Source organism: Phoca vitulina, unplaced genomic scaffold (genome assembly GCF_004348235.1).
Source record: "Phoca vitulina isolate PV1807 unplaced genomic scaffold, GSC_HSeal_1.0 scaffold2, whole genome shotgun sequence".
NCBI lineage: Eukaryota > Metazoa > Chordata > Mammalia > Carnivora > Phocidae > Phoca > Phoca vitulina.
In genome coordinates, this window is record NW_022589705.1 from 50,255,168 (window position 1) to 50,280,898 (window position 25,731).

At 34.2% G+C, this 25,731-nt stretch overlaps 1 protein-coding gene across 1 annotated transcript in view; it reads left to right on the forward strand.

Moving 5' to 3' along the window:
- The window catches only part of ITGB3BP (integrin subunit beta 3 binding protein), a 60,200-nt gene that overhangs the window by 23,741 nt on the left and 10,728 nt on the right, over positions 1–25,731 (forward strand). Inside the window, exons 3-7 of the mRNA XM_032427355.1 lie at positions 5,129–5,264; positions 13,271–13,340; positions 24,041–24,119; positions 24,489–24,582; positions 25,059–25,118. Coding sequence (XP_032283246.1) covers positions 5,129–5,264; positions 13,271–13,340; positions 24,041–24,119; positions 24,489–24,582; positions 25,059–25,118 — 439 coding nt within the window. The remainder of the gene's footprint in view (positions 1–5,128; positions 5,265–13,270; positions 13,341–24,040; positions 24,120–24,488; positions 24,583–25,058; positions 25,119–25,731) is intronic.

The following is a 25,731-nucleotide window of genomic DNA, read 5'->3' on the forward strand; positions in this document are numbered from 1 at the left end:
CAATTGCATTACTGGGTATTTACCCCAAAGATACAAATGTAGTGATCTGAAGGGGTACGTGCACCCCGATGTTTATAGCAGCAATGTCCACAATAGCCAAAGTATGGAAAGAGTCAAGATGTCCATCAACAGATGAATGGATAAAGAAATGGTGTATACACACACACACACACACACACACACACACACACACACAATGGAATATTATTCAGCCATCAAAAGGAATGAAATCTTGCCATATGCAATGAAGTGGATGGAACTGGAGGGTATAATGCTGAGGGAAATAAGTCAATCAGAGAAAGACATGTATCATATGACCTCACTGATATGAGGAATTCTTATTCTCAGGAAACAAAGTGGGGGTTGCTGGAGTGGTGGGGGGTGGGAAGGATGGGGTGGCTGGGTGATAGACATTGGGGAGGGTATGTGCTATGGTGAGCGCTGTGAATTGTGTAAGACTGTTGAATCACAGATCTGTACCTCTGAAACAAATAATATATTCTATGTTAAAAAAAAAAAAAAGAAGAAGAAGATAGCAGGAAGGGAAAAATGAAGGGGGGGGTGTCAGAGGGGAAGGCGAACCCTGAGAGACTATGGACTCTGAGAAACAAACTGAGGGTTCTAGAGGGGAGGGGGGTGGGGCGATGGGTTAGCCTGGTGATGGGTATTAAAGAGGACACCTACTGAATGGAGCACTGGGTGTTATACGCAAACAATGAATCATGGAACACTACATCAAAAACTAATGATGTAATGTATGGTGATTAACATAACATAATTTAAAAAAATGAAATCTTGCCCTTTGTGATGATGTGGATGGAACCAAGGGTATTATGCTAAGCGAAATAAGTCAATCAGAGAAAGGTAAGTATCATATGATCTCACTGATATGAGGAATTTGAGAAACAAGACAGAGGATCATAGGGGAAGGGAGGGAAAAATGAAACAAGACGGAACCAGAGAGGGAGACAAACCATAAGAGACTCTTAATCTCAGGAAACAAACTGTGGGTTGCTGGAGTGGAGGGGGGTGGGAGGGATGGGGTGGCTGGGTGATGGACATTGGGGAGGGTATGTGCTATGGTGAGCGCTATGAATTGTGTAAGACTGATGACTCACAGACCTGTACCTCTGAAACAAATAATACATTATATGTTAATAAAAAAATTTAAAGAAAAGATTCTCTCTCTCTGCCTTTCCGCCCCCCCAAAATAAATAAATACATCTTTTTAAAAAATAAAATTTTAATATTTTTAAATTGTGGAACAATAATGAATATAAATAGAAAGACCAACGTATCAACTTTTTTAGCCAATGTTTTATTTTTCCTATTATTGTAAAATAATTACAATATTGTAAAATTGTAAAATATTGTAAAATCCACAGATCTTGAACATACAATCCATTGAGTTTTTAACAAAGGTATACCCCTGTGTATCAAACACCCAATCAAGAAATACAAAATTTCTATCACCACAGAGCTAATATATTGGTTATATTCTTTCTTTGCTATCCCTGTAAGATCACTGAGATTAGTGCAAAATGCTTTTGCTTCCATAACTATTATTACAAATAACAATGAAACCCCAACATTATTAGAACCATTAAGGATGATAATCATGGTAGCTTATGATAAGAAGTTGGTTGATCTCTAGGACTGTACTGAGAATCCTAGGCCCAAATTGTGAAAAGTACCTGAAACAGCTAGTATTTGGAGTATTTTAATACAAGTTCCATAATAGTATAGTAATCTATAATAATGTCTTAGGTAAGACATTCCAATTATCTAATTAACCAGTGTAAGGTTATAAAGAATTATCTCCCTTTAGTTGCCCTAATTTTTCTTTTGTTTCTGGTTATTCAAATATCTATAGTACCTGTGTTTTAAATATTTCACTGATAGCATAGGGTAGTACTTCATAATAATAATAGCAGATCCTTTCCATCATATTTCATGCCGAAAGAACCCTTCGTTAGTACTTTCCAGACTGTTTATAATAGGTAAAAATCAATGCAATACAGGCACCTTTTTGGTAGAATATGCTTTAAACAAAGGGACAAAGCAAGCTACAATTTGTGAACAATATTGGAGAATGTCATCTATATTTGAAATTATGAAGCGAACATTCATTTTTTTTAGACAGAAAAATCAATGCCCAAATTTTAGTTTTGCTAATATACAAGGTTTGACCGCTTTACAAAAAGTACAGTGGTATTTGGGCTGATCAGAGAGTCTTTTTTTAATAGTGGCATTAAATATCTCTAAGGCATCACTGAATATTATAAGCAGTTATAAATTATTATAGAATTATGACTTATTGATTTCTCTTTTCCTAATTTTATTCACATCCTGAATTCCTTCCCTTCTCTAGCCAAATCTAGTCTTCTCACTTTTTCTTCCTCTGTTTTCTAAAGGATCTGGTAGCTAGCACTTCTCATTGCTGAGTGGAAAGAAGGCCGGACTTCTCAATTAGTAGCTCAGTCTTCCCTGAAATCCCAATCTTAACTGTTCCTGGTGTGGGTTAGATGGGTTCTAGGATCACTTCTAAGCATCTTCAGGGTTTTAAAGTTAGAGGACCTTGATAAAACTTTGAGGGAAAAAAAAAAATCTTAGAGAAGTAAGATTATGCCTTTGCGTATCAGTAGTCAGGTATATAAAAATGTGTTATTTACTGAAGAACATTTAGTGAGATAGTAAGGGAAGGTGGATTTTCATTTTTCCCTCTCTGTATAGTATTTGTAGACAGACGTTTTTCCAACACAGATGGCCAAAAATAGAAAGCAGAAGAGAAGCTTCAGTATTTTTCCCCTTCTCTCGCCCCCTCTAAGAAGTTTCAGTATTTTAAGGTGAGGGGAAAAACACACACACACACACACACACACACACACACACAGACTTATTTTGTGAAAGCTAGAAAATGGTTTTCAAGGACAAATGTATGATCTGTAGTTGTAATGTTTAGATATTTGGCATTTGGAAAAAATAATTTTTTGATAAAATAGGAAAACAGATTGACATAAATGTACATTAGTGTAGTGACTTTCATTTCTTGTACATACATAGTAAAACAGTTCTAGGCAATAAATTCTTGGAAAGGTAGGGTAGGATTGGATAAATGTCATGTTTATGACTGAATATAAACAGGTGAAAACTCAAGATGGAGAGGTAATAATAACCACCTGATAAAGAGACTTAAAACCTTTTCACCCTACAAAAAAGATTGCCTTAGAGTTATAACTTGATATTATAGTTTGATTTTTAAAAAAGATATTGGTTACATTTGTGGCTACTATGGATATATAAAATAAAGAATGGAAAGCCTTGGGCGCCTGGGTGGCTCAGTTGGTTAAGCAACTGCCTTCAGCTCAGGTCATGATCCTGGAGTCCTGGGATCGAGTCCCACGTCGGGCTCCCTGCTCAGCGGGGGGTCTGCTTCTCCCTCTGACCCTCTTCCCTCTCGTGCTCTCTCTCTCATTCTCTCTCTCTCAAATAAATAAATAAAATCTTTAAAAAAAAAAAAAAAGAATGGAAAGCCTTCTGTTTCTCCAATATGAAAAAGTATTTATCATTTAAAACCTTAACTGTAAAAAAAAAAAAAAATTGATGCTATAGATTCTGGAACTAATACCAAGATTATTGAAAAAGGTGACACAGCCACTATTTCTGCCAGGGTGTCTTAGAAATAAAGAATCGTTGACAATGGAGAATTATATAACTATTTCAAGTCAGCTACCAAACTAAAGTTTAATTCTACAATGTAAGTAATAACATCATAAGCCTTCAGACCTTTTTTTATCCCCCAAATCCAGCCTGTGCCATCAGTAGCACCTCTAGATTTCAGGTTTTTCCTACCTTTCATTTTTGCTTATCTAAGCCTCACCCTTTCTCCTCACAAGAATCCTTCTGTAAAGTTACTGCAGCCCACTTTGATTTTCCCTTTCCTCTCAATTTTTGTAGCACCCATACTACTGTTAAGACCTCTTCTCTGCTGTTTATGAGGCCAGAACAGTTTTTTCTCTTTCTTTTTACACATTAGTTAGCAAGTGCTGGGTGATTAGTAAGCATTACAGAAAACAGTTTAAAAGGAATTCAGAAGAGCAAGCAATTAATTGTGTGATAATGGGTGGTTGGAGGAAGTGGATCATAAATGGGGACCTAAACCAAAGGAAGATTTGATCTGGAAAAGATAAGAAAGGGCATTCCAGCCTAGGATCACAAAATGAGCTGAGGCCCAAATGTGTATAATCTCAGTGACTGGGACTACAGGTGTCATTTCATACTAGATGAATGAACTAATGAAGAAGTGAATGAATTCATAGTGGCTTGGCCAAGGTTACTGGACTGTTCCTTTTACATCATTCATTCATTATACATTTTTGAGTTCTAGGGCACAAAGATGAAGAAATATTTATTTTTAGGAATTCAGATTTTAATGGGGCAGCAGAAATGTGAAAAATTATTAAAATAATTTTTAATTTTATTGGAGGAGGTATGCACAAGGTGTGTAGGAACACAGAGGAGAGGAGAGGAGGATATCCTGTAGGATAGGCCGAATTCTCAAGGGCCTTAAATGTTAATAATGTTCAAATAACATTATTTGAATATGTTAATATTCAGTTATATGTTATAATTGTTAAATAATGTTCAAACATTATTTTGGTTATTCTTAAGACAAGAAGTCACTATGTCAGAGCAACTTTGTGAAGGTGTAAGAAAGCACTTAGCCCTCCTAGAATTTCCTTGTGGATTTTACTATAAGAAACTTCTGAGTTTCCCTGGCCTAGCCCCATAATTATACTTCAGGTTCAGGAGACAGCAAAAGTCAGGATATAACTGGAAGAGTCAGCCATCTCTAAACTGTTTGGAAATACCATCTCAGAAGGCAGTAAACCTTTAATATTAAATTTTCACAGATATCAAATTGAGATGCCCTAATCAGTGTGGAGACCTGAAATATCTCTAAGACTTTAAGAATAGTGTTCATTTTGGAGGTGGTAATTGATCGTATTTAAATTCTGAAAAGAAAAAGCAAGGAAAATAATACTGGTTTGAATTTTACAAGTTTTAAAAGGCGTTCTCAAAGAACTAAACATAAGTATTTTTGTCTCAAATTAATTTTTATTTTCAGTCATTTGATTCTTCAAAAATCACAAGGAAGAAAAGTATTACAACTTATTCTCCAACAACTGGAACTTGTCAGATGAGCCCATTTGCTTCTCCTGCAAGCTCTAAAGAACAAGAGCACAAAAATGAACCATCAAATGGTTAGTTGAACATTCTTTTTCATTTATTGTAATATTTTTCTAGTTATTGGTTAAATCAGAATTTTTATTTAATAGTATATGGATCTTGCTGCAGCTGATTTTTTTCTTTTTTCTTAAGGAATTCAACATAAAGAAGGCTAGAATATAGGTACTACTTTGGACATAAATGTAAACTTTCTAGGCACTTATTTTAAAATGCTACTGCAGACTTTGTTCCCTTACTATTCCATCCATTAAATAGAAATTATGGTCTGACTGCCTTCAGCTACTATCAATTATAATGGTTACAGATATACCCCTTAACAAGCTATCCATCATGTGCATAAATTAAAAGGCATATAATTCAGGTACTGCTGCAATACAGTTTAAGAGAGCTACTTCTAAATGTTATTTTTAGTCATGTTGTCCATTTAGTTTTATCCACATTTTGTTTATCTTTGTATAGCTTGCTTTTATTTATTATATTTCATTCCCTTCTTTTCCTTTACTATCTTAAGTGCATTTGCAAAAAAATTTGTAGGGTTTTCCACTAGAGAATAACCCAATTTTAGTATGAAATTGTTTATTTTAAAATATTTAGTTTAATTTTGACTACACGTATTTCTTGTTTTCTCGTAGTTTATTGCTAAAATATTTTAAAAAAATGAATCTAGATTTCATAGGTTTACTTTTTAATATTACAAAAGGTCATGAATCAGTGACATGTCAGGTTTCTATAATATAAAATTCTAAGTAGGCTCAAATTTAATAAAATATATTTTAGATGTGCTATGATTAGCCTAATTCATATTTTATTGTTTAACATTTATTGAGTGCTAAGAATATACTAGAAGCTACACAGAAACAAAGAAATCTCATTTTACCTAATTTGTTGTAATGAAACCCATAATGAGATCTTAAACTTTTGAATGACTTTTATTTTACTTTAATCAAATGCTTTTTATCTTAAAGCTATTACTATTAGGTTTGCTTTCACAAAAATGTATGAAGATGTATACATTTTCTTCAAGCTCTGTTTTTAATACACTTAATATATCTTTTGTTTAAAATTAAAAATTAGTGCCTTAGAGATGGCACATCTCTATACTGAAATATGAATAGATTTTAAGTGGATACATATTCAATTTCCATATTGAAATTAAATATGGACTTAAGGGAACATTCCTTTTGCCCATAAAAAGATGGGTCACATGATCCTGGTTGACATTTAAGTGGATTAATTATCACAGATTATAGTACTAAGTAAGCTCTTTTTTAAAAAGTCATATAGCAAGGGTTCCTGGGGTGCTGGTAATATTCTATTTTTTAACTTATATAGTGGTTATACTGTTTCGTTAAACTGTACATATATATGTTTCATATACTCTTGATATATGTATCTCACATACAAAAGTCTCAACATAGAATTCTCTAGGATCTTATATCACATTATGTCATTTTTAATCATTACATTGCTTGTCCTAATATGTCATCTTATACATGTTTTAGAAATAAGAAAGCCTGACTCTTATGAAGTAATTTAAGTTCCAAATGATCTCATAACTTCTATTAACAATTCTCAGTTTTTAAATATTGTACGAAACATAAGATGCAACTTCAATAAGCACTTTTATTTAAATAGCATTTTCAAGGGCATTTTAAGTGCAATTCACTTCCCATCACACTTAGGATATAATTCAAAACTTTATGACTTTTAAGGCCATACATCATCAAATACCTGACCACCTCGTCTGTCTCCTTTTCTACTACCCTTCCCACGTTTACACTATAACCACTCTTACTTTCTTGCTACTCATCAATCATGTTAAACCCCTTCCTTCCACAAGGTCATTGCACTTTCAGGTCTCTCAGCCTGTATTCCTTCTGTTATACTCTTCCTCTAGGTATTTATATGTACTTTCTATATACATTTGAACTGTGTACTATGTGAACAGATGATTTATTATTAAATTTAAATACATTTGTACTTAGAAAGAAAAATCTGTTTCTAAATCTTCCCTCTACTTAGACTCTACATGTGGGCCAAAAACGGGGTGAATGATTCCAGTTTGTACTTTTGAGAGATATATATTTATTTACTTATCATTGTATATATTTCTCATTGTTATATACGTTTTTGTGTGTGTTATCATTATATTGCTGCCCTCCCCTACCCCTTAGCAAATTTCTCCAAACTATTATGCTTTTCAGTAAAGAGGAAGGATGCATCAGACTTATTATTTAATAATTAGAGTAGAAGGATAAACAACAAATTTGCATAGTCAAAGAGAGTATTTGTGAATTAGACAATAGATCTGTAGAAATCACCCAGACTGCAGCAATGTAAAAACACAGAGATAAAGAAATGGAGAATATGATAAAATGGTAAAGAGAAATGATGAATAGAATAAGAAGCTCCAACATACGTCAGATAGGAGGTCCACAAGGAGGAAATAAGGAGAATGGGCTGAGGCAGTATTCTAAGATAAAAGGACTATCAATTTTTCATAACTTCAATTTCACAGTTAAGGAAAGATGAGAATTTCCAGGTTGGAATAGCATGCTTAGTCTGAGCAGGATGAATGAAAACAAATCCACACCTAGTCATATCATGGTAAAACTGCAAACTGTCAAAGACAAAGAGAAAAATTTAAAGGCCACCAGAGAAAAAGACATATAACCCACAAGGGAATGACAGACTGATAGTAGACTTTTCATCTATATCAACAGACTCCAGCAGGAAGTGGAATAATACCAAATAAAAATCACAGCTGAATTTTTTTATTCAGGAAATGAAGATGAAATAAAGATTTTTTTTTCAGACAAAGTCTGAGAGAATTTACCATTCACAGAGACTCCCTGAAGGGGCTACTAAAAAATGTACTTGGAGAAGTAAACAGCCTCAGGTAAAGGAATGGAATGCAAAGAGCAATGGTGAAAAATAAATTAGCAAACATGTTGGTAAATTTATTATAAATCTAATTACAAAATTGTGACTACAAATTCTGCTCACTATAAAGCAAAAGACAAACAATTTGAGAGGGTTAAAAACAAATAATAGACTATAATAGCACGGAATACTGATGAGGGAGCAGGAAGAAGCTAAAGTGTTTTAAGATTCCTATAATTTTTAGGGAGCAGAAGAATATCTGTTAACTGACTTTATAATTGTGTTTTTTTGTTTGCATGTAAAAATGGGGAAAATAATAATATCTACCTCAGGATTGTTGTGAGAATTAAATAAAGTAATATACAAAAAGCACTCAGAGCATTGCCTGGCATATAGTAAGTTTTCAATACATATTTTAGCTGTTTTTATTAATATCATTAATATTAATAAAAAACAAAGCAAATATTAACTTTAAAAAAATTAATAGCTAGTATAAGAATATTAATATAGACCAAAATGGACTTTAAGGCAAAAAAACCTATTGAAGATAAAGGAATCTATACATAGTGACAGAAGGAAAGAGTCACTACTAGAAAAAGATTTCTGAAACTATGTGCATCTAAAACAAAAACAAAACATAATGAAATAGGACAGGATTACAAGGAGAGACTCACGAATCCCTAATTATAGTAAATTTTAAAGTACTTCTTTCAGAAACTGATGAAATAGATAAAAACTTAGGAAGGATATAAACAGTTTGAACATAGCTAGCAAGTGTGATCTAATGAGCTGTGGTCAAACAAGTATAATACCCAACACATGATAAAGCATGACCTAGAACTTTTACAAAGAATATAACCAGTTTGGAGTCACAAAGAAGTCTCAGCATACTAAAATTGCTGTCACAGTCGCTAACCAAAATTTTGTGCAGTTAGGAATCAATAATAAAAAGGCAGCCCTCTAAAAATTTTAGCCCACATGTTTGGAAACCTAGAACCTTCTAAATAATTCATTGTTCAGAAAAATCATAATGGAAAGTATAAAATATTTAGAATTGAATGATAATAACAAAAAACTTACAGGAAAACTTTACACCTAAATACTGCTTTATACTAAAACAGTTCTCAGTGGAAATTTTATACTTTTAAATGCATATATTTAGAAAGGAAGAATGATTGAAAACTAATAAGCCAAGCATTCAACTCAGAAGGATGGAAAAGGAATAGAACGAACCCCAAAAAATACAAGAAAGGAAATAGTAGAAGATATAAAGTATTAAATAGAAATAAAGTATTAAATAGAAAACAAGGCAATGATTTAAAAAAAAAAGCAGGTTCTTTGAAAAGACTAATCAAATGGTAGACCTCTGTCAAGACTGATTTCTTTTTAAGTGGGAGAAGGAACAGACAATATGTATTTCAAAGGAGCTGATAAATTACTATCAGCTTAAATATATGATGAGCAGTTTGAGATATATGAGCCAAATGCTTCTTAATGTGGTCCACAATCTAATTTGGATGAAAGATTTTAAAATGTACCATTCTGCTTCTCAAATATTAATGTTTTAGTAGCTAAAAAGCAATTCCAATTTCTCATTGATACCTTTCTATTCAATAATATAGGTAAAATTTTAAGAATATTAAATTTCTTCCATGGGACTCAATAAAGGTATTTTGAATTTTAAAAAAGGAACCATTAACATTGTTATTTTTCATGAATTGATCCTCTAAAGAGGTTCTTCACTCTCCACTCTTGTTTAATAATAATAATTTGGTTAATTAAAAGAATAACATGATTTCGGGGTGCATGAGTGGCACAGAAGGTTGGGTGTCGGACTCGGATCCTGACTCTGGCACTTACTAGCTTTAGGGCCTTGGATAAGTTATGTGGCCATTCTGTGCCTCTGTTTCCTCATCTGTAAAATGGGGATAAGAGTGACCAATGCAGTTTTGCAGATTAGTTTATATATGTAACATTTAAAACAGTGCATGGCCCTAAAAATACTATTTAAGTGTTAGCCGTTATCATTAACATCATTGATTGTACTTCTAAACATCATGATCTGTTGAAAGTTATCTTCATTAGTTAGAGAAGGGGCTCCCTGAGCCTTACCAGGAAGTCCAAAATACAATTTTGAATGTATCCCAGATTCAGTGATGGTACATTTTTCACCAGTGTTTTGTGAAACTGCCTTTAAAGGGAATCACATACACAACTGTTTGTTATATATAACCTAGGAAGAAAAAGTCCATATAGAATCTACAGCTGTTTACTGTATGTTAATTGCTAATAGAATGAAATGAAATCAAGGAAGCAATTTTTTTTTAAGATTTTATTTATTTATTTGACAGAGAGAGAGCACAAGCAGGGGGAGTGGCAGGCAGAGGGAGAGTCAGGCTCCCCACAGAGCAAGTGGAGCCCAATGCGGTGCTCGATCCCAGGATCCCAGGATCATGACCTGAGCCGAAGGGAGACGCTTAACCGACAGAACCACCCTTGGCACCCAGGAAGCAATTATTAAGTAACTGGAATACTCTTTCTTTTTACTTCTTTTTTTTAGAGGGGTGGAGGGGCAGAGGGAGAGGGAGTGAGAGAATCCCAGGTCACAGAGCCCAATGCAGGGCTTGATCTCACAACTCTGAATTCATGACCTGAACCAAAATCAAGAGTCGGATGCTTAACCGACTGAGCCACCAAGGCACCCCAATAACTAAGAGAATACTCTTAATGATATATTAGAGTCCGAACAGTCTCTGTTAACTGAGCCAAGTGTTATTTTTAGAGATATTAAAACTCCTTCTATTTAACAATTGGAAAGTATATTAGAAATGTAAGTCCTTCTATGAGGAGATTGAGATTAATGCTATTGATTACATTTTATAGAATAAGATATCTAATCCCCTTACAATAATAAAAATGTTTCAGCAGGCATTGAACACCTGGTGAAAATTCAAATAAAGCATTCTTTTACTATTTCTCACCTAACTTTATTGACTGATGGTGCTAAAATGTGAAAATTAATTACAAGTTAAAGGAACAAAGTAATTTTAATATTTAATTGTGGAGCTTTATTGAATGCAGACAGCATAGCACAAAATTCAGGAAATTAGTATTAACCTTTAGGCAAAGATTTTCTGAAAATAAGGTTTAATGTGTATCATGGGATTTCATATCCAGCTTGATTTTTTTAAGAGAGATGGATTTTAATAGACTTTTTCCTCAGAGTTCTCTAAAATCATAAATAAAATATTGTTACTGTTGGGGTGCCTGGGTGGCTCAGTCGGCTAAACGACTGCCTTCGGCCAGGTCATGATCTCAGGGTCCTGGGATCAAGCCCCACATTGGGTTCCCTGCTCAGCGGGGGGCCTGCTTCTCCCTCTCCCTCTGCTGCTCCCCCTACTTGTGCTCTCTCGCTCTCTGTCAAATAAATAAAAATAAAATCTTTTAAAAAAAATTTACTGTTTTTCCCTTTAATCCTTTGTTAAACTCTTACTATTTGGAATTTAAGGATAGAGTCAAGTCAAATAATGAAAAGTTAATAAAAAGAGATAACTAGTACTTTAGCAAGATCTCTAAATCACAAGTTTTTCTCTTTTTAGAATTAAAGACTATTTTGAGATAATTTAGTTATGATACGGTTTTTTTTTTTTTTTTTGAGAGAAGCCATAAGATCCAAAGTAACAATGAGGGAAATTATTGTTAGTTTCTGAACCAATTTACTCAGTGAAATTATAAATATCAGAGAATAGAAAATATACTTTAAATAAACTTTTCCCCTAGTAATAGGAGCAAATAAGAGTAATGGAATAAAAATTAAGTGAAGAAAAAAGTATAAACCAGCATTGGAAAGTCTGTTCCAGACAGTACATTAATATGTTAATAAATTGTATTTGAAAATTTAAAGAAATTGCCTTCATGTTATTTGTGTACTCGGTTTCATCTAGAAGTATCAGATCCTCCTGCAGTATTACATAGAGCTATACTTTCCAATACATGTAGATACGGAGCATTTGGATTGTGGCTCATCTGAACTGAGATGTGCTGTAAGTGTAAAATATACACCAGATATCAAAGACAGTGTGAAAAAGAGAATATGAATGATCCCACTAATAATTTTATATTATCATATGTTAAAATTAGAGTTTTTTGAGTATGTTGGGTTAAATTAAATAATAAAATTTATTTCACCTGTTTTTCCTTTGTAAAGAATAAGGACATTGAGTTAAATAATAGTTCCTGTGCCAGTTGTTGAACAAATGGAACAACATAAGAATACATAGTGTAAGGAAGTTGTTACCAATTTTACATTTAAAAAAATGATTTCTCTGGACTTTTTTTCATTTGTAGTAAAAAGTTTGGATTATTTATTCATTTGCTTGCTTATTCATTCAATAAACATTTATTGAAGGCCAGTGTATGTAAGACATTAAGAATTTTTTTGCTAATATGTCCTCAAATACTTATTATACATCAGATATGTTTAAAGTATATGGTGTACTGACTATGAGGTACAGTAGAACCAACAACTAAATGGAGAGCTCATAAAACAATGATCTATTTGACCACTAATAAATGCAAACATCATATTCTACTAGAGCTATAAAATCAAATTTACCTTTCAACCCCACACACAGGATCTTTCCAAGAGTTTACTAAGTCATTATGCATTTTTTCAATATGTATTTAAAGTCAGGCACATTTATCAAATTTATTTTACTGTGACATCACTAGGAACTCACTATTTTGTAGATATAAGTATCACCAACCCCTTGTTAACTTTGAGGCAAAAAATAGGGGTGAAATAATAATACAAACTAGAAACTTTAAGATAATATTGTTTATTAAAATATTTGATGAAAGTATCCTTTATCTAGTAAAGATTATTTTTTCTATATAAAGTCATCATGAGTAAAAAACTAGGATATTGGGAAATAAAAAAAAAATAGCTATTGAAAAGTTATTCATAATAGTGATTTTTTTTTCCACAGCAAATTCTAGGATACTTTTTCTTTTCCTACTTCCCTTTCATTAGTCTACCTTTTTATTTTCTATTTAAACTTTGGTGATCTAAATTCTATTTAAAATTTGACAATTTTCCCCTTAACTTTAAGTTCTTCTTTTTACTGCTTGTATATAGGAAAAAGGAAAAAATTGAGGCACCTCAGTTTAACCGAAAGGAAGGAATCTACAACAAAAGACAATGATGAGTAAGTTTGTTGTTTTTGAAATAATAAACACATGTGTCTTAAAAGAAAAGAATCATATTTCTTAAAGTAATAATTTAAGAGAAATAATCTATTTGCAAAAATTAAAAAATAGTTTATACCTGAGTTGAAGTATTCTTTTTTAAAGAAGTAAAATATTTTGTGATGTGTTTTGCAGTGTTCATGTAATCATGATATGTAATATCTTAATTTTTAAAAATTTTTTTTATTTGAGAGAAAGAGAGAGTGCAAGTGGGGTGAGGGGAGAGGGAGAGGGAAAGAGAGAATCTCAAGCAAACCCCCCACTGAGTGCAGAGTCCCATGCAGGGCTTGATCTCAGGACCCTGAGATCATGACATGAGAGAAAACCAAGAGTCGGACACTCAACTGACTGAGCCATTCAAGCGCCCCTGTGATATCTTAATTTTAATACTCATTGAGTGCAGTTTCCCAGCCCATGAATAAGAGACCAGCTTAAGATAAAACTGAGGAAAATGCCCTTTTCAGATTTTATATGGATGGAAAAATAATCCGTTATCTGGGAACATAATGCCTAACAAATAGCTGGTTCAAGAGCTAGGAACACAGTGAAGCCAGCAGAGTAAGAGATCCAGAGGAACCCAGGAGGCTTTTAAATGCCAGCACCCAACCCTTTTCCTATTGGCCAGCCAATGCTGCCTTGAACGAAGATATTATCTACAAAAATCTACTTCCCATATATATCCTGGAAAGAATAGTTATATCTGTCCACCAAGGCTGGAACATTGAATTAACCAGAACAGGGGGTTAAATTTTCAAAGGAGTTCATATGTTCAGCTCATTTACCCTTTCAGCTATATCGTCTGTGTGCCACACAATATGATGGGTGGGTAAAGATGAAGAAAATGAAATTTCTACCCATTGGGAGCTTATGGTCTTATGTTGTAAGTTAATATACCTTTCTAAACTTACAAATAGGTTATAAATTATGTTTCAAAATGTTTTTTTTAAATCATTTGAGTGGAATTCAGAATGCATTTTCCATACGAATAGTGTTGTAACTTGTGGTTATAACCCCAGAAGTCTATTTTTTTCATAATGTAGCTGAACTATAGTCTTAATCAGTACTAGTCTAGATTAAAATATACAAAAATTGAATGCCATTTAGAGTACAACAGGGACAAAGGGAAGAGTTTCACAGAGAAATTTCTTTGTTTGGCATCTCCTACATCTATCATCATACCCCCTTTATCTGCTTTTACTAGATGCTTTTCCTACCCACGCTCCCCCAGCTCCAAATATTTTCATGTGCCCTGTCCCACAAATATTTTTGTTGTAAATTACTACTCCTTCCTTCCCCTAAGCAAAGTTCCCATTTCCTCAGTGAAACCAGTCTCAACTAGATATTAAGAGGAAAGCATTCTTGGGGTTCCTGGGTGGCTCAGTTGGTTAAGTGTCCAACTCCTGGTTTCAGCTTAGGTCATGATCTCAGGGTTGTGAGACTGAGCCCTGCGTCGGGCTCTGTTCCGCATGGAGTCTGCTCTCCCACCTCCTCTGCTTCTCCTCCCACTCATGCTCTCTCTCTCTCTCTAAAATAAATAAATAAAATCTTTCCCAAAAAAGGGAAAGCATTCTCTTTTTGTTTAACTTATTTAATGTATTTTTAAATTGGCAATATATACACACAAAAATAAATTGTACCAAAGGACATACAGTGAGAGCAAGTGGCAAGTAACAGTTTTTGAAAAATGTATAATCTTGTAGTTGAAAGCAGGTAACACCCAGGTGTTATATAAGACTGGGTGTTATATAAGACTGATGAATCACTGAACTCTATCTCTGAAACTAATAATATACCGTATGTTAATTAATTGAATTTTAATTTTAAAAATTAAAAAAAATGAAAGTAGATACCTGCTAAACCAAATGAATTTCTGGTATAATTATATAAAGTATAACAAACTTAGGAATAAAAGTAGGCAGTGAAGGAGGAAATGTTTTTGGACAACAGTGATACCATGTAAGCAAGCCAAACTTACCCTTGCTTTCCCCCAAATTAGCTCCACTTAAGCTATTCTGACTTTTTATAGTTTCTTCCCTTCCTTATTCTTCTGAACCCATCAATTTTCTTACAGCTCCAGATTTTTAACAACAGCTCTCGTAGCAGTGAGCTTTAAAGTAGCAAGGGAATAAGAACCTTTGTTATGGTTCACTTAGGAATTTGCCTATATTTACTTAATTTCTCTCAATGTTTATTTCTAAAGATCCCTATTATTTATCTATATCACTCCATGACTTGATACTAGAATTAGTGAACTTAAGGACAAGCCAAGATATTTTACAATAGATAAAAATTATGGCTTGCTGATTGTTTTTTTCCACTCATTATAAAATTACTCAATCCTAATCAATAAAGCCATTTTACTAGCTTTAGTAATGGGTTCTTCATTTGTTCCATTTGTTAGATTTCTTTTATTAGCTTGTAAAGCCATTCTAAAGACTTGGTTTTTGAAAATCTGAAATTAAATTGAACATTTCACATTTGTAAATCAGTTTTAAATGATCATAGCATTTTTTTATTAAAGATTTTATTTATTTTATTTGACAGAGAGAGAGAGATAGCGAGAGCAGGAACACAAGCAGGGGGAGTGGGAGAGGGAAAAGCAGGCTTCCCGCTGAGCAGGGAGCCTGATGTGGGGCTTGATCCCAGGACCCTGGGATCATGACCTTAGCCGAAGGCAGACGCTTAACGACTAAGCCACCCAGGTGCCCCGATCATAGCATTTTATATTTCATTTTGGCAATTGTATAGGTTAGGGTTGTCCAGAGAAACAGAACCAATTGCAGATACATATATATGTGATAATATAATAATAATATAGTATTAATAAAATATAACATTTAATGATAATAAAATGACATTGATATTATTGTTATTAATAATTAAAATGTATTGGGGCACCTGGATAGCTCAGTTGGTTAAGCATCCAACTCTTGATTTCAGCTCAGGTCATGATCTCAGGGTTCTGGGATAAAGCCCATTGGGCTCCATGCTCAGCAGGAAGTCTACTGGAGATTCTCTCTCTCCCTCTCCCTCTGCCCCTCCCCCCACTTTCGTGCACACACACACTCCCTCTCTCTAAAATAAATAAATCTTTTAAAAAAATAATTAAAATGTATTGATAATGAGTTATATGTATATACTTGCATATATAGAGATAGATTGATTATGAAGAATTGGCTCATGCAATTAGAGAGGCTAAGTCCCATTATCTACCATCCACAAGCTTGAGACTCAAGAAAGCCAGTGGTGTAATTCAAGTTCAAGTCCAAAGGCCTGACAGCCAGAGGAGCTGATGGTGTAAATCCAAGTTCAAGAGCAGAAGAGCAATGTCCCAATTCAAACAGGCAAGCAGGATGATTCGCCTGGGTGGCTCAGTGGGTTTAGGGTCTGACTCTTCATTTCAGCTCAGGTCATATTCCCAGGGTCATGAGATCAAGCCCCATGCTGGCCATGGAGCCTGTTTGAGATTCTCTCTCTCCCTCTCCCCCAGCCCTTCCCCTCCATGCTCGCTCTCTTGCTCTCTCTCTAAAAAATAAAAGAAATTTAAGGGGCGCCTGTGTGGCTCAGTCGGTTAAGCGGCTGCCTTCGGCTCAGGTCATGATCCCAGGGTCCTGGGATCGAGCCCCACATCGGGCTCCCTGCTCAGCAGAGAGCCTGCTTCTCCCTTTCCCTCTGCCTGCTGCTCTGCCTACTTGTACTATCTCTCTGTCAAATAAATAAATTTTAAAAAAGAAATAAATAAAAGAAATAAATAAAAAGAAATTTAAAAATAAAAATAAATTTAAAAAAATAAACAGGCAGGCAGGGAACCAATCCTCCTTTCCTCCACTTTTGTTCTTTTTTTTTTTTTAATTTTTTTTTTTTTTTTTTTTTTTTAAGATTTTATTTATTTGACAGAGAGAGAGATAGCGAGAGCAGGAACACAAGCAGGGGGAGTGGGAGAGGGAGAAGCAGGCTTCCCGCCGAGCAGGGAGCCTGATGTGGGACTTGATCCCGGGACCCCGGGATCATGACCTGAGCCGAAGGCAGATGCTTAACGACTGAGCCACCCAGGCGCCCTCCTCCACTTTTGTTCTGTTCAGCCCCTCAATGAATTAAATGATGCCCACCTACAGTGGGAAGATAGTCTACCCTACGAAGTCAATTACTACTAAGTTGGTTATACAGTGGTGATTTTCTAACTCCATCATTCCTTCTATTAGTCGGCCTTTTTAAAATTCATGAGTTCATAGTGATAAAGGGTTTTTCCTTGCTTTCACCCTTTCTGTATTTACACCCGTTCTCAGAGATACTACATCTTTGGCTCCTCATAGCAGCAGTATATTTTCACATTTGCTTAATCTTACCATGAACATAAAATAGTTTGAGAATTCCTGCACTCATAGCACTATTAAAAACAAGCTTGCAAAGCATTCAAGTTTTGTTTGCAAATCTTTTTTGTCTTTAATTTGACAGTATATAGTCAAATTATTATGTTCAAAACTACTTGGATTAGTTCTCTTTTGTTAATGTTTTCTATTTTAATTCCAGTATAGTTAACAGTGCTATATTAATTTCCGGTGTACAATATAGTGATTCAACAATTCTAAACATTACTCAGTATTCATCATGATAATTGTACACTTTAATCTCCATCACCTATTTCACCCATCCCCCCCTCCACAAAGCTCCCCTCTGGGAACCATCTGTTTTCTATAGTTAAAAATCTGTTTCTTGGGGACACTTGGGTGGCTCAGTCAGTTAAGCATCTGCCTTCAGCTCAGGTCATGATCCCAGGGTTCTGGGATCGAGCCCTGCATCGGGCTCCCTGCTCAGCGGGGAGCCTGCTTCTCCCTCTGCCTGCCGCTCCCCCTGCTTGTGCTTGCTCACTCTCTCTCTCTGACAAATAAAATTTTTAAAAATATTTAAAAAAAAATTTTTTTTAATCTGCTTCTTGGTTTGTCTCTCTTTTTTCTTCTTTGCTTGTTTGTTTTATTTATTAAATTCCATATGTGAGTGAAATCATATAGTATTTAACTTTCTCTGACTTCTATTGCTTATTAGCATTATACTCCCTACCTAGTTCCATCCATGTTGTTGCAAATGGCAAGATTTCATTCTTTTTCATGGCTGAATAATATTCCATTGTATATATATACCACCTCTTCTTTACTCAGTTCATCAATTGATGGACATTTGGGCTGCTTCCATAATTTGGCTATTGTAAATAGTGCTGCCATAAACAGAGGTGCATGTATCCCTTTGAATTAGTGTTTTTGTATTTTGGGGTTAAATATCCAGTGGTGCGATTACTGGATAGTAGGGTAGTTCTATTTTTAACTTTCTGAGGAAGCTCCATACTGTTTTCTACAGTGGCTGCCCCAGTTTGTATTCCCACCAACAGTGTAAGAGGGTTCCTTTTTCTCCACATTACTTGGACTAGTTCTTTATTTGAAGAATTAGTTATTCATTTGAAGTAGTTAGGTTCTCTTGTTTCTGTTTTTTTTCAATTTTAATCTTTCTTCTCTCATCCTTTTTGATTTAATTTTTTAACAATGTAAAACATTAATATGATTCCAAAAGCCAAAACTTTACAAAAAAGTATATTCAGAGAAGCGTCACTCCCTCCCCATTTTTTCTATCTACTCCCTGTAGGTAACCAAATTCATTAATTTCTGGTTTCCCTTTCTTATGTTTATTTTTATAAAATCAAGTTGTTTCATTTCTTTTTTCTGATTTCTCTTTTTATACAAAGATGGCATACAATGTATACTTTTACACTTTTTGTTTTTCAATTATGTATATGTCCTAAAATGACATCCTGTTATTAAATCAATTTGGTAAGTTTTAAATATAAGAATTCTTCCAAAAGGAAAATATAGTTCCACATTCTAGGTTTAAAATTTTTTTCCCCAGAAAACAAGCAGTTAGTGACATGTCAATAGAGCTCATTTATAAACAAACACCTACACATTAATATTTTATGTGAACTTTCATATCCTTTATACTCTGAAAGGAAAATATATTATATAATTCATTGCCATTGGCTTTCTTCCTCTTGGCAATTTGCTGCTGGCTGTTGTCACTGCTATGAAAGTACAGTATTGGTGACTATCTTTCTGCAGGTTTACTTCCATTATACCTTTTATTTTCAGATTGTAGATTCACATGCTGTTGTGAGAAGTAAAACAGAGAGATCATGTGTACCCGTTTCTCACTTTACTGACATGATAACATCTTGCAAAACTGTAGGGCAGTATCACAACCAGAAAATTGACATTGCCACCGCCCACTGATTTTTATTCAGATTTCTTAAGTTTTACATGTACTCACTGGTGTCTGTATATATATGTTTTTAGTTCTGTGTAACTTTATCACATGTGTACGTTCACCACCATCAAGATATAGGACATTCCCATCACCACAAAAGTCCCTCCTGTTGTATAAAGCTTATTTTTAACCACTGGCTTATTCTCTTATAGATAGAAAAGCAATTTTTTTTTTAGATTTTTAAAAAATTTCTATACTAATCCAAATAAAACCTTTCTAATTGTAAAGAATTATGCTAGAACTGGTTTTTTTATTTGTTTGTTTGTTATGAATACAATTAATTGTGACAGGTAGCCACTGTCCAGAATTCTAAGTCTGGGGGGAAAAAAGAATTCTGAGTTACGCTTTATTATGTTTTAAGCATTCAGTTATGCAACAAGAATCAGATTTATGGTTCATTTTTCTGCTTAAATCACCCGGTCTGTAGGAGTGAGTTAGTTGAACATGCTTATCAAAAACTTAAAATGAAAACAAAGTCATGCCTATATTCTGTAGGTAAGTAAAGACTAAAAGAGAAACCAATGTTTACAAGAGACTGATTTTTCAACTGTTCAAAATTTTTGACATGGAAGAATGAAAGCCTTCCCCAAAGATCAATAACAAGATAGGCATGCCCGTTTTCACCACTAGTATTCAACATTTTACAGGAAATTCTAATCAGAGCAATTAGGCAGGAGGAGGGAAGGAAGAGAAGAAGAAAGAAAACAAAAGGCATCCATTTGGAAAAGAAGAAATAAAACTATCTCTTTTTTTTAAAGATTTTATTTATTTATGTGACAGAGAGAGAGAAGAGGGAACACAAGCGGGGGGAGCGGGAGAGGGAGAAGCAGGCTCCCGGCCTAGCCAGGAGCCCGATGTGGGGCTCCATCCCAGGACCCTGGGATCATGACCTGAGCCGAAGGCAGACGCTTAACAACTGAGCCACCCAGGTGCCCCTAAAACTATCTCTATTTTCAGACAACACAATGCTATATATAGAAAATCCCAAAGAATGCACAATGACTGTGTTCCTTATTGTGTAACCCTGAATAATTAAATAATTTGTGTTTCAGTTTCCATATCTATAAAATGGAGATAATGTTTATCACAGAGAATTATTTTAAAGATTAAGATATAGCTTGTAAAGTAACAACTACCGTGCTTTGACTTTAGAAAGAGTTCAAAAAAAAACTTAGCAACATATTTCATCGTTACAATCCAGCTACCAAAATAATCAGTTTAGATAAACAATTAGATTAAGTAGAGGTTCTGTGACCTATCTACCTTTTTCTCTGTAAGACATAATATTAAGAGGATAAAGAAAAACCTCAGGATTTTGTCCCTGTGATGTACATGTAACTTCCAGGTTTCTTGAGATATATATATAAATACAGTCTCTTATAGGTAGTAACTTTGATATAAGTTTTTAGTAATGGAATTAATTAAGAGTTCATTTGTGGCCTTTGAGAGTATAGTACCAGTAGAGTAGTAAGGCAGAAATCTGAATATAAGAGTTTAATTTCAGTATGGAGGAACAGAGATTGGGTTTAGATCATTATTTTGAGCAATGATTTGCAAAAAAAAAGAAAAAGAATATTCATTAAATTAAGTAAAAGAGTTAAGCAGCATCAGGGGCCCAGGAAATCATACACTTGTAATATTGACCATCAATACTGCTGTAAGATTTCTGTAGCACTCACAGCTTAGGCCAGAGAGTGAAGAATACAAATAGGAAATCCAGGATTACACATTAGAAGGACATGTGTAGCAGAAGGTTAAGGGGCTTTTTTTCTTTATGTAATTATCCCCAGCTTTATTGAAGTGTAATTGGCAAATAAAGTTGTATATATTTAAAGTCTATAATGTGATGATTTGAAATGTGTGTGTGTGTGTGTGTGTGTACCCATTCCATGAAACTGGTTGCTATCAAGATGGGAGGAGTTGATTTCATCTAGGAAGAAGTAAAAGGAGGAGGAGAGGAGAGGAGATTAAAATAAAAATGGGCTGGCTGGCTGGCTCAGTCAGTGGAGAATTTGACTCTTGATCTCAGGATCCTGAGTTTGAGCCCCATGTTAGGCGTAGAGTTTACTTAAAAATTAAATTAAAATTTTAAAAAATGAGAAGAATGATGGACTGTCCACTAGTCTACTGGTCATGCAGTGAAGACAAGTTTCCCTGCAAAAGCAGCTCAAGCATGGGAAGAATATTTTGAAAACAATTTCCCCAGTTATTTGATGTTCAGGCCATTACAGCTCTCCAAGTTTGTCGAAAACAGTTTGCCTAGCTCAGTCCCTCAATAACTATTTTAACTTGAGAAACAGAATTATTAACAGGTCCTTTGGGGATGCTACATGCACAACTCCTGGGGGCACCATTCCCATCTTAATCTATCTGAACAGAGCCCCTTGAAGTCATTCAAGATGGCAACCCTGCAGGTCCCATCCTTCCCACATAATTCCGTAAGGGTCAACAAGGAATATCATCAGTTCCTTAAGGTATGGTAGGTAAGGTAGTGTCTGCCACTTCAGTCCTCCCAGGAAAAGAATGCGAGGTAAAGAGCCCTTAGGATTGCTTCTCATGGTGAAATAGCTCATTTGCCTCAGCTTTGCCTCCCTGAGGGAGTGAGTAGTGTTGGTATAATGTAGGGGAAGCTGGAGGTTCCCAGCCCTGGGTGGGAGTCACTTAAGCCCACTTGCTCCTTGAGACTTTTGGAGCTCAATGGAAGGAGCTGGAATTCCTTTATGTCACTATCTTTCAAACTGAGGTTTAGGTGGTAAGCAAGTAAGGCCTCTGACAGGTGACTTTTCATTGGAAATGCATGATAATAAGGGAAAATTTTTAAAGAGAAAAAGATCACCTGCAATTCCATTTTCCTCACATAAGTTTTAGTTTTTGCATAAATGCTGTTTCTCCACTCCTTGCTTGCATACTCATATATTTTACATGGATGAAACATACTCTACATATTCATTGTGTATGAAAATTTAACGTGTCATATTAATCTTATTTTTAATAGCACAAAAATGTTAATGGATAACACTGATGTGATTTTTGAAAAGCATTTAGATAAAATTTCTAGTTTCTTTCATAAAATCAATAATACAGATTTGTGGTCTCTGAAACAGTAGTCACTAGCCAGCCACACATGGCTAATGAGCATTTGAAATGTGACTAGTCTGAAATGAGATGTGCTATGAGTGTAAAGTACACACTGGATTTTGAAAAAAAGCATAAACTATCTCAATAATTTTTATTGATTACATGTTGAAATGATAATACTTTGGATATATTGGTTAAAGAAAATATATTATTAAAATTAAGTTCACTTGTTTCTTTTTACTTTTAATGTGGCTACTAGAAAATTTTAAATTACATATGTGGCTTACATTTTATTTCTATTAGACTGCACTGATAAAGATTATATACAGCTATGAGATCATAAAATTGGAAAAAACACTAAAACTACAACAATAAGGGAATGATTAAGTCATCTTTGGTATGCTTAATAGGTATAATATTGTGCAGCCTTGAAAATTATAAACCTATGGGTGATGTGGCAAAAAAACATATATGTAATATTATATTAAGGAAAGTATGATATAAAGTTATAGAAATTGTTTCAAAAAAAACCTAAGAAAATTTTTCCTGTATGCTAACATGTTAACTAGAGATATGTTCAGGAGATAGGATTACAAATGAAGTTTTCTTTGTTTTCAAACTTAAAAGAATGCCTTTGTAATCTTTTTCACACTGAAATTTATTAAGCCATAAAACTTATTTTTTATTAAAAAAAATTACTGGTAACACTGACTCATAGACTTAGATCAAGGTAAATAAGGAGAATGGTGTATTATTGTTCTCAAAGTGGTACTGTGGAGAAAGGAGCAAGTTAGTTGGCTAACTAACTATATCTTCACATCTTCTCCCCCTGTTCAGTGGGAGTGAAAGAAAGCAAAAATCCCAAATGCAGGATGATTGAGAATATATATTGTGTTTGTAAAGGGATGAAATAATGAAGGAGGAGCATTTACATCTTTTACCACTTAGTAAAGAAAAGGATTAGAAAACTGAATCTAAGATCTTTTAAAAAAAATTAAAGGTGTTGGGGCACCTGGGTGGCTGAGTTGTTAAGCGACTGCCTTCGGCTCAGGTCATGATCCCAGGGTGCTGGGATCGAGCCCCATATCGGGCTCCCTGCTTGGCGGGAAGCCTGCTTCTCCCTCTCCCACTCCCCCTGCTTGTGTTCTCTCTCTCACTGTCTCTCTCTCTGTCAAAAAATAAATAAAATCTTAAAAAAAAAAAAAATTAAAGGTGTGAAAATGATTTAATGTGTTTAAATGCTTGATCGTGCTAATTTTTTTTTCATTTATAGATTCATGGTGTTGCTATCTAAAGTGGAGAAATCATCAGAAGAAATCATAGAAATAATGCAAAACTTAAGCAGTATACAGGTTAGCTTTTTTTTTTCCTTTCGGCATATAATTTTTCATATGTCTACCACTCCATTTGAAAAAGGAAAATAGGAAAGAAGCCCCAGCATGGAGAATCCAATCCAGAAAAGAATTTGCAGGGAATATGTCTAATTTACTTTTCATGGGAATTCCTTTTCTTATATGAACATGAATTAACCATAATATTTTAGTAATATCTGACTTTTTCACATTTTAAAACTTGCAGTAGTTGACCTGCCAGAAAAAGTTAAATTTCCTACCACAGAGTTTTTTTCAGATGAAAAAAACAGTAAACTGTATTTTCACTAGACTTGTCAGTAATATTATATTTGTAGAGAACTTAACTCATTTAAGATGTCTTTCTTTTAGGCTTTGGAGGGCAGTAGAGAGCTTGAAAATCTCCTTGGTATCTCCCGTGCATCATGTTTCTTACCAAGAGAAATGCAAAAAACAAAAGAACTAAGTAAGAAAAATTCATGAGTTTTCAATGGCATCTCTCCATTCCTTATTTGTAAATGTAAATATATATTCTAATGTTTTCAGTTTTAGAGATAAACCTAATAATTTTTCCCAAATTTAAATCTGATAGAGTTTTTTTTATATATGGCACTACTGGACATGTAATGGAAGTATTATTTAGAGAATAAGAAGCCATGTATCTTTTACCAGGATATGTTACTTCAGGGATTCTTGTTGAATACGAAGGAAAAGAATATGCCTTGCAAACTGATAATCAAGCTTCTTAAAAATATGGTGCTCATTCTTTAAATAAGATATAATAAGATATTGCAGTTTGTACTTGATACCTGTATGTATTACTTCAAATTATTTTTTTCTTATGAAGTTATCCCAGGATGAGAAATTATTCATATTCCATGCTAATTCTTAACATGAGTTGTTTTGTTTTGGTTTGGGGGTTTTTGTTTGTTTGTTTTTTAGTGAAAAAAGTAACAGAACAAAAACTGTTTGAAAAGAAGAGTTCAGGACTTCCCAACAAAGGTAAAGAATTGTGTTTTCATTTATATAAAAAGATCCTTTCATCTCATTTCACCATTGAAAACTAATCATCATGAGTTTTTTAGTGTGATCTTGTTAAAAGATCATAAATCTCATTTGCAAACCTTATACTGATTTGGCAGACCATGTCTGATAAGATAACTTCCCTGAAGATTAAACTTTAAAATACCTTTTGAGGGGCGCCTGGGTGGCTCAGTCGGTTAAGCGACTGCCTTCGGCTCGGGTCATGATCTCAGGGTCCTGGGATCGAGCCCCGCATAGGGTTCCCTGCTCAGCAGGAGGCCTGCTTTTCCCTCTCCCGCTCCCCCTGCTTGTGTTCCCTCTCTCTCTGTGTCTCTCTCTGTCAAATAAATAAATAAAATCTTTAAAAAATATATATATATATCTTTTGAAATACAATTTTCAGTTTAAGATTTAAATTTTGTCTTTTTATTAAAAGTTCTTCTTGAGAATATAGACAGATGGGGGAACAATGCATTAATATATAGCAACTTTTAATGGTGAATTAGGATTACACAAAGCATAAAAAGTTACTTTGTAACCAGTGTTCTGAAAACTTTCAGATCATTAATGATGTTTGATCTACTGTGAACTC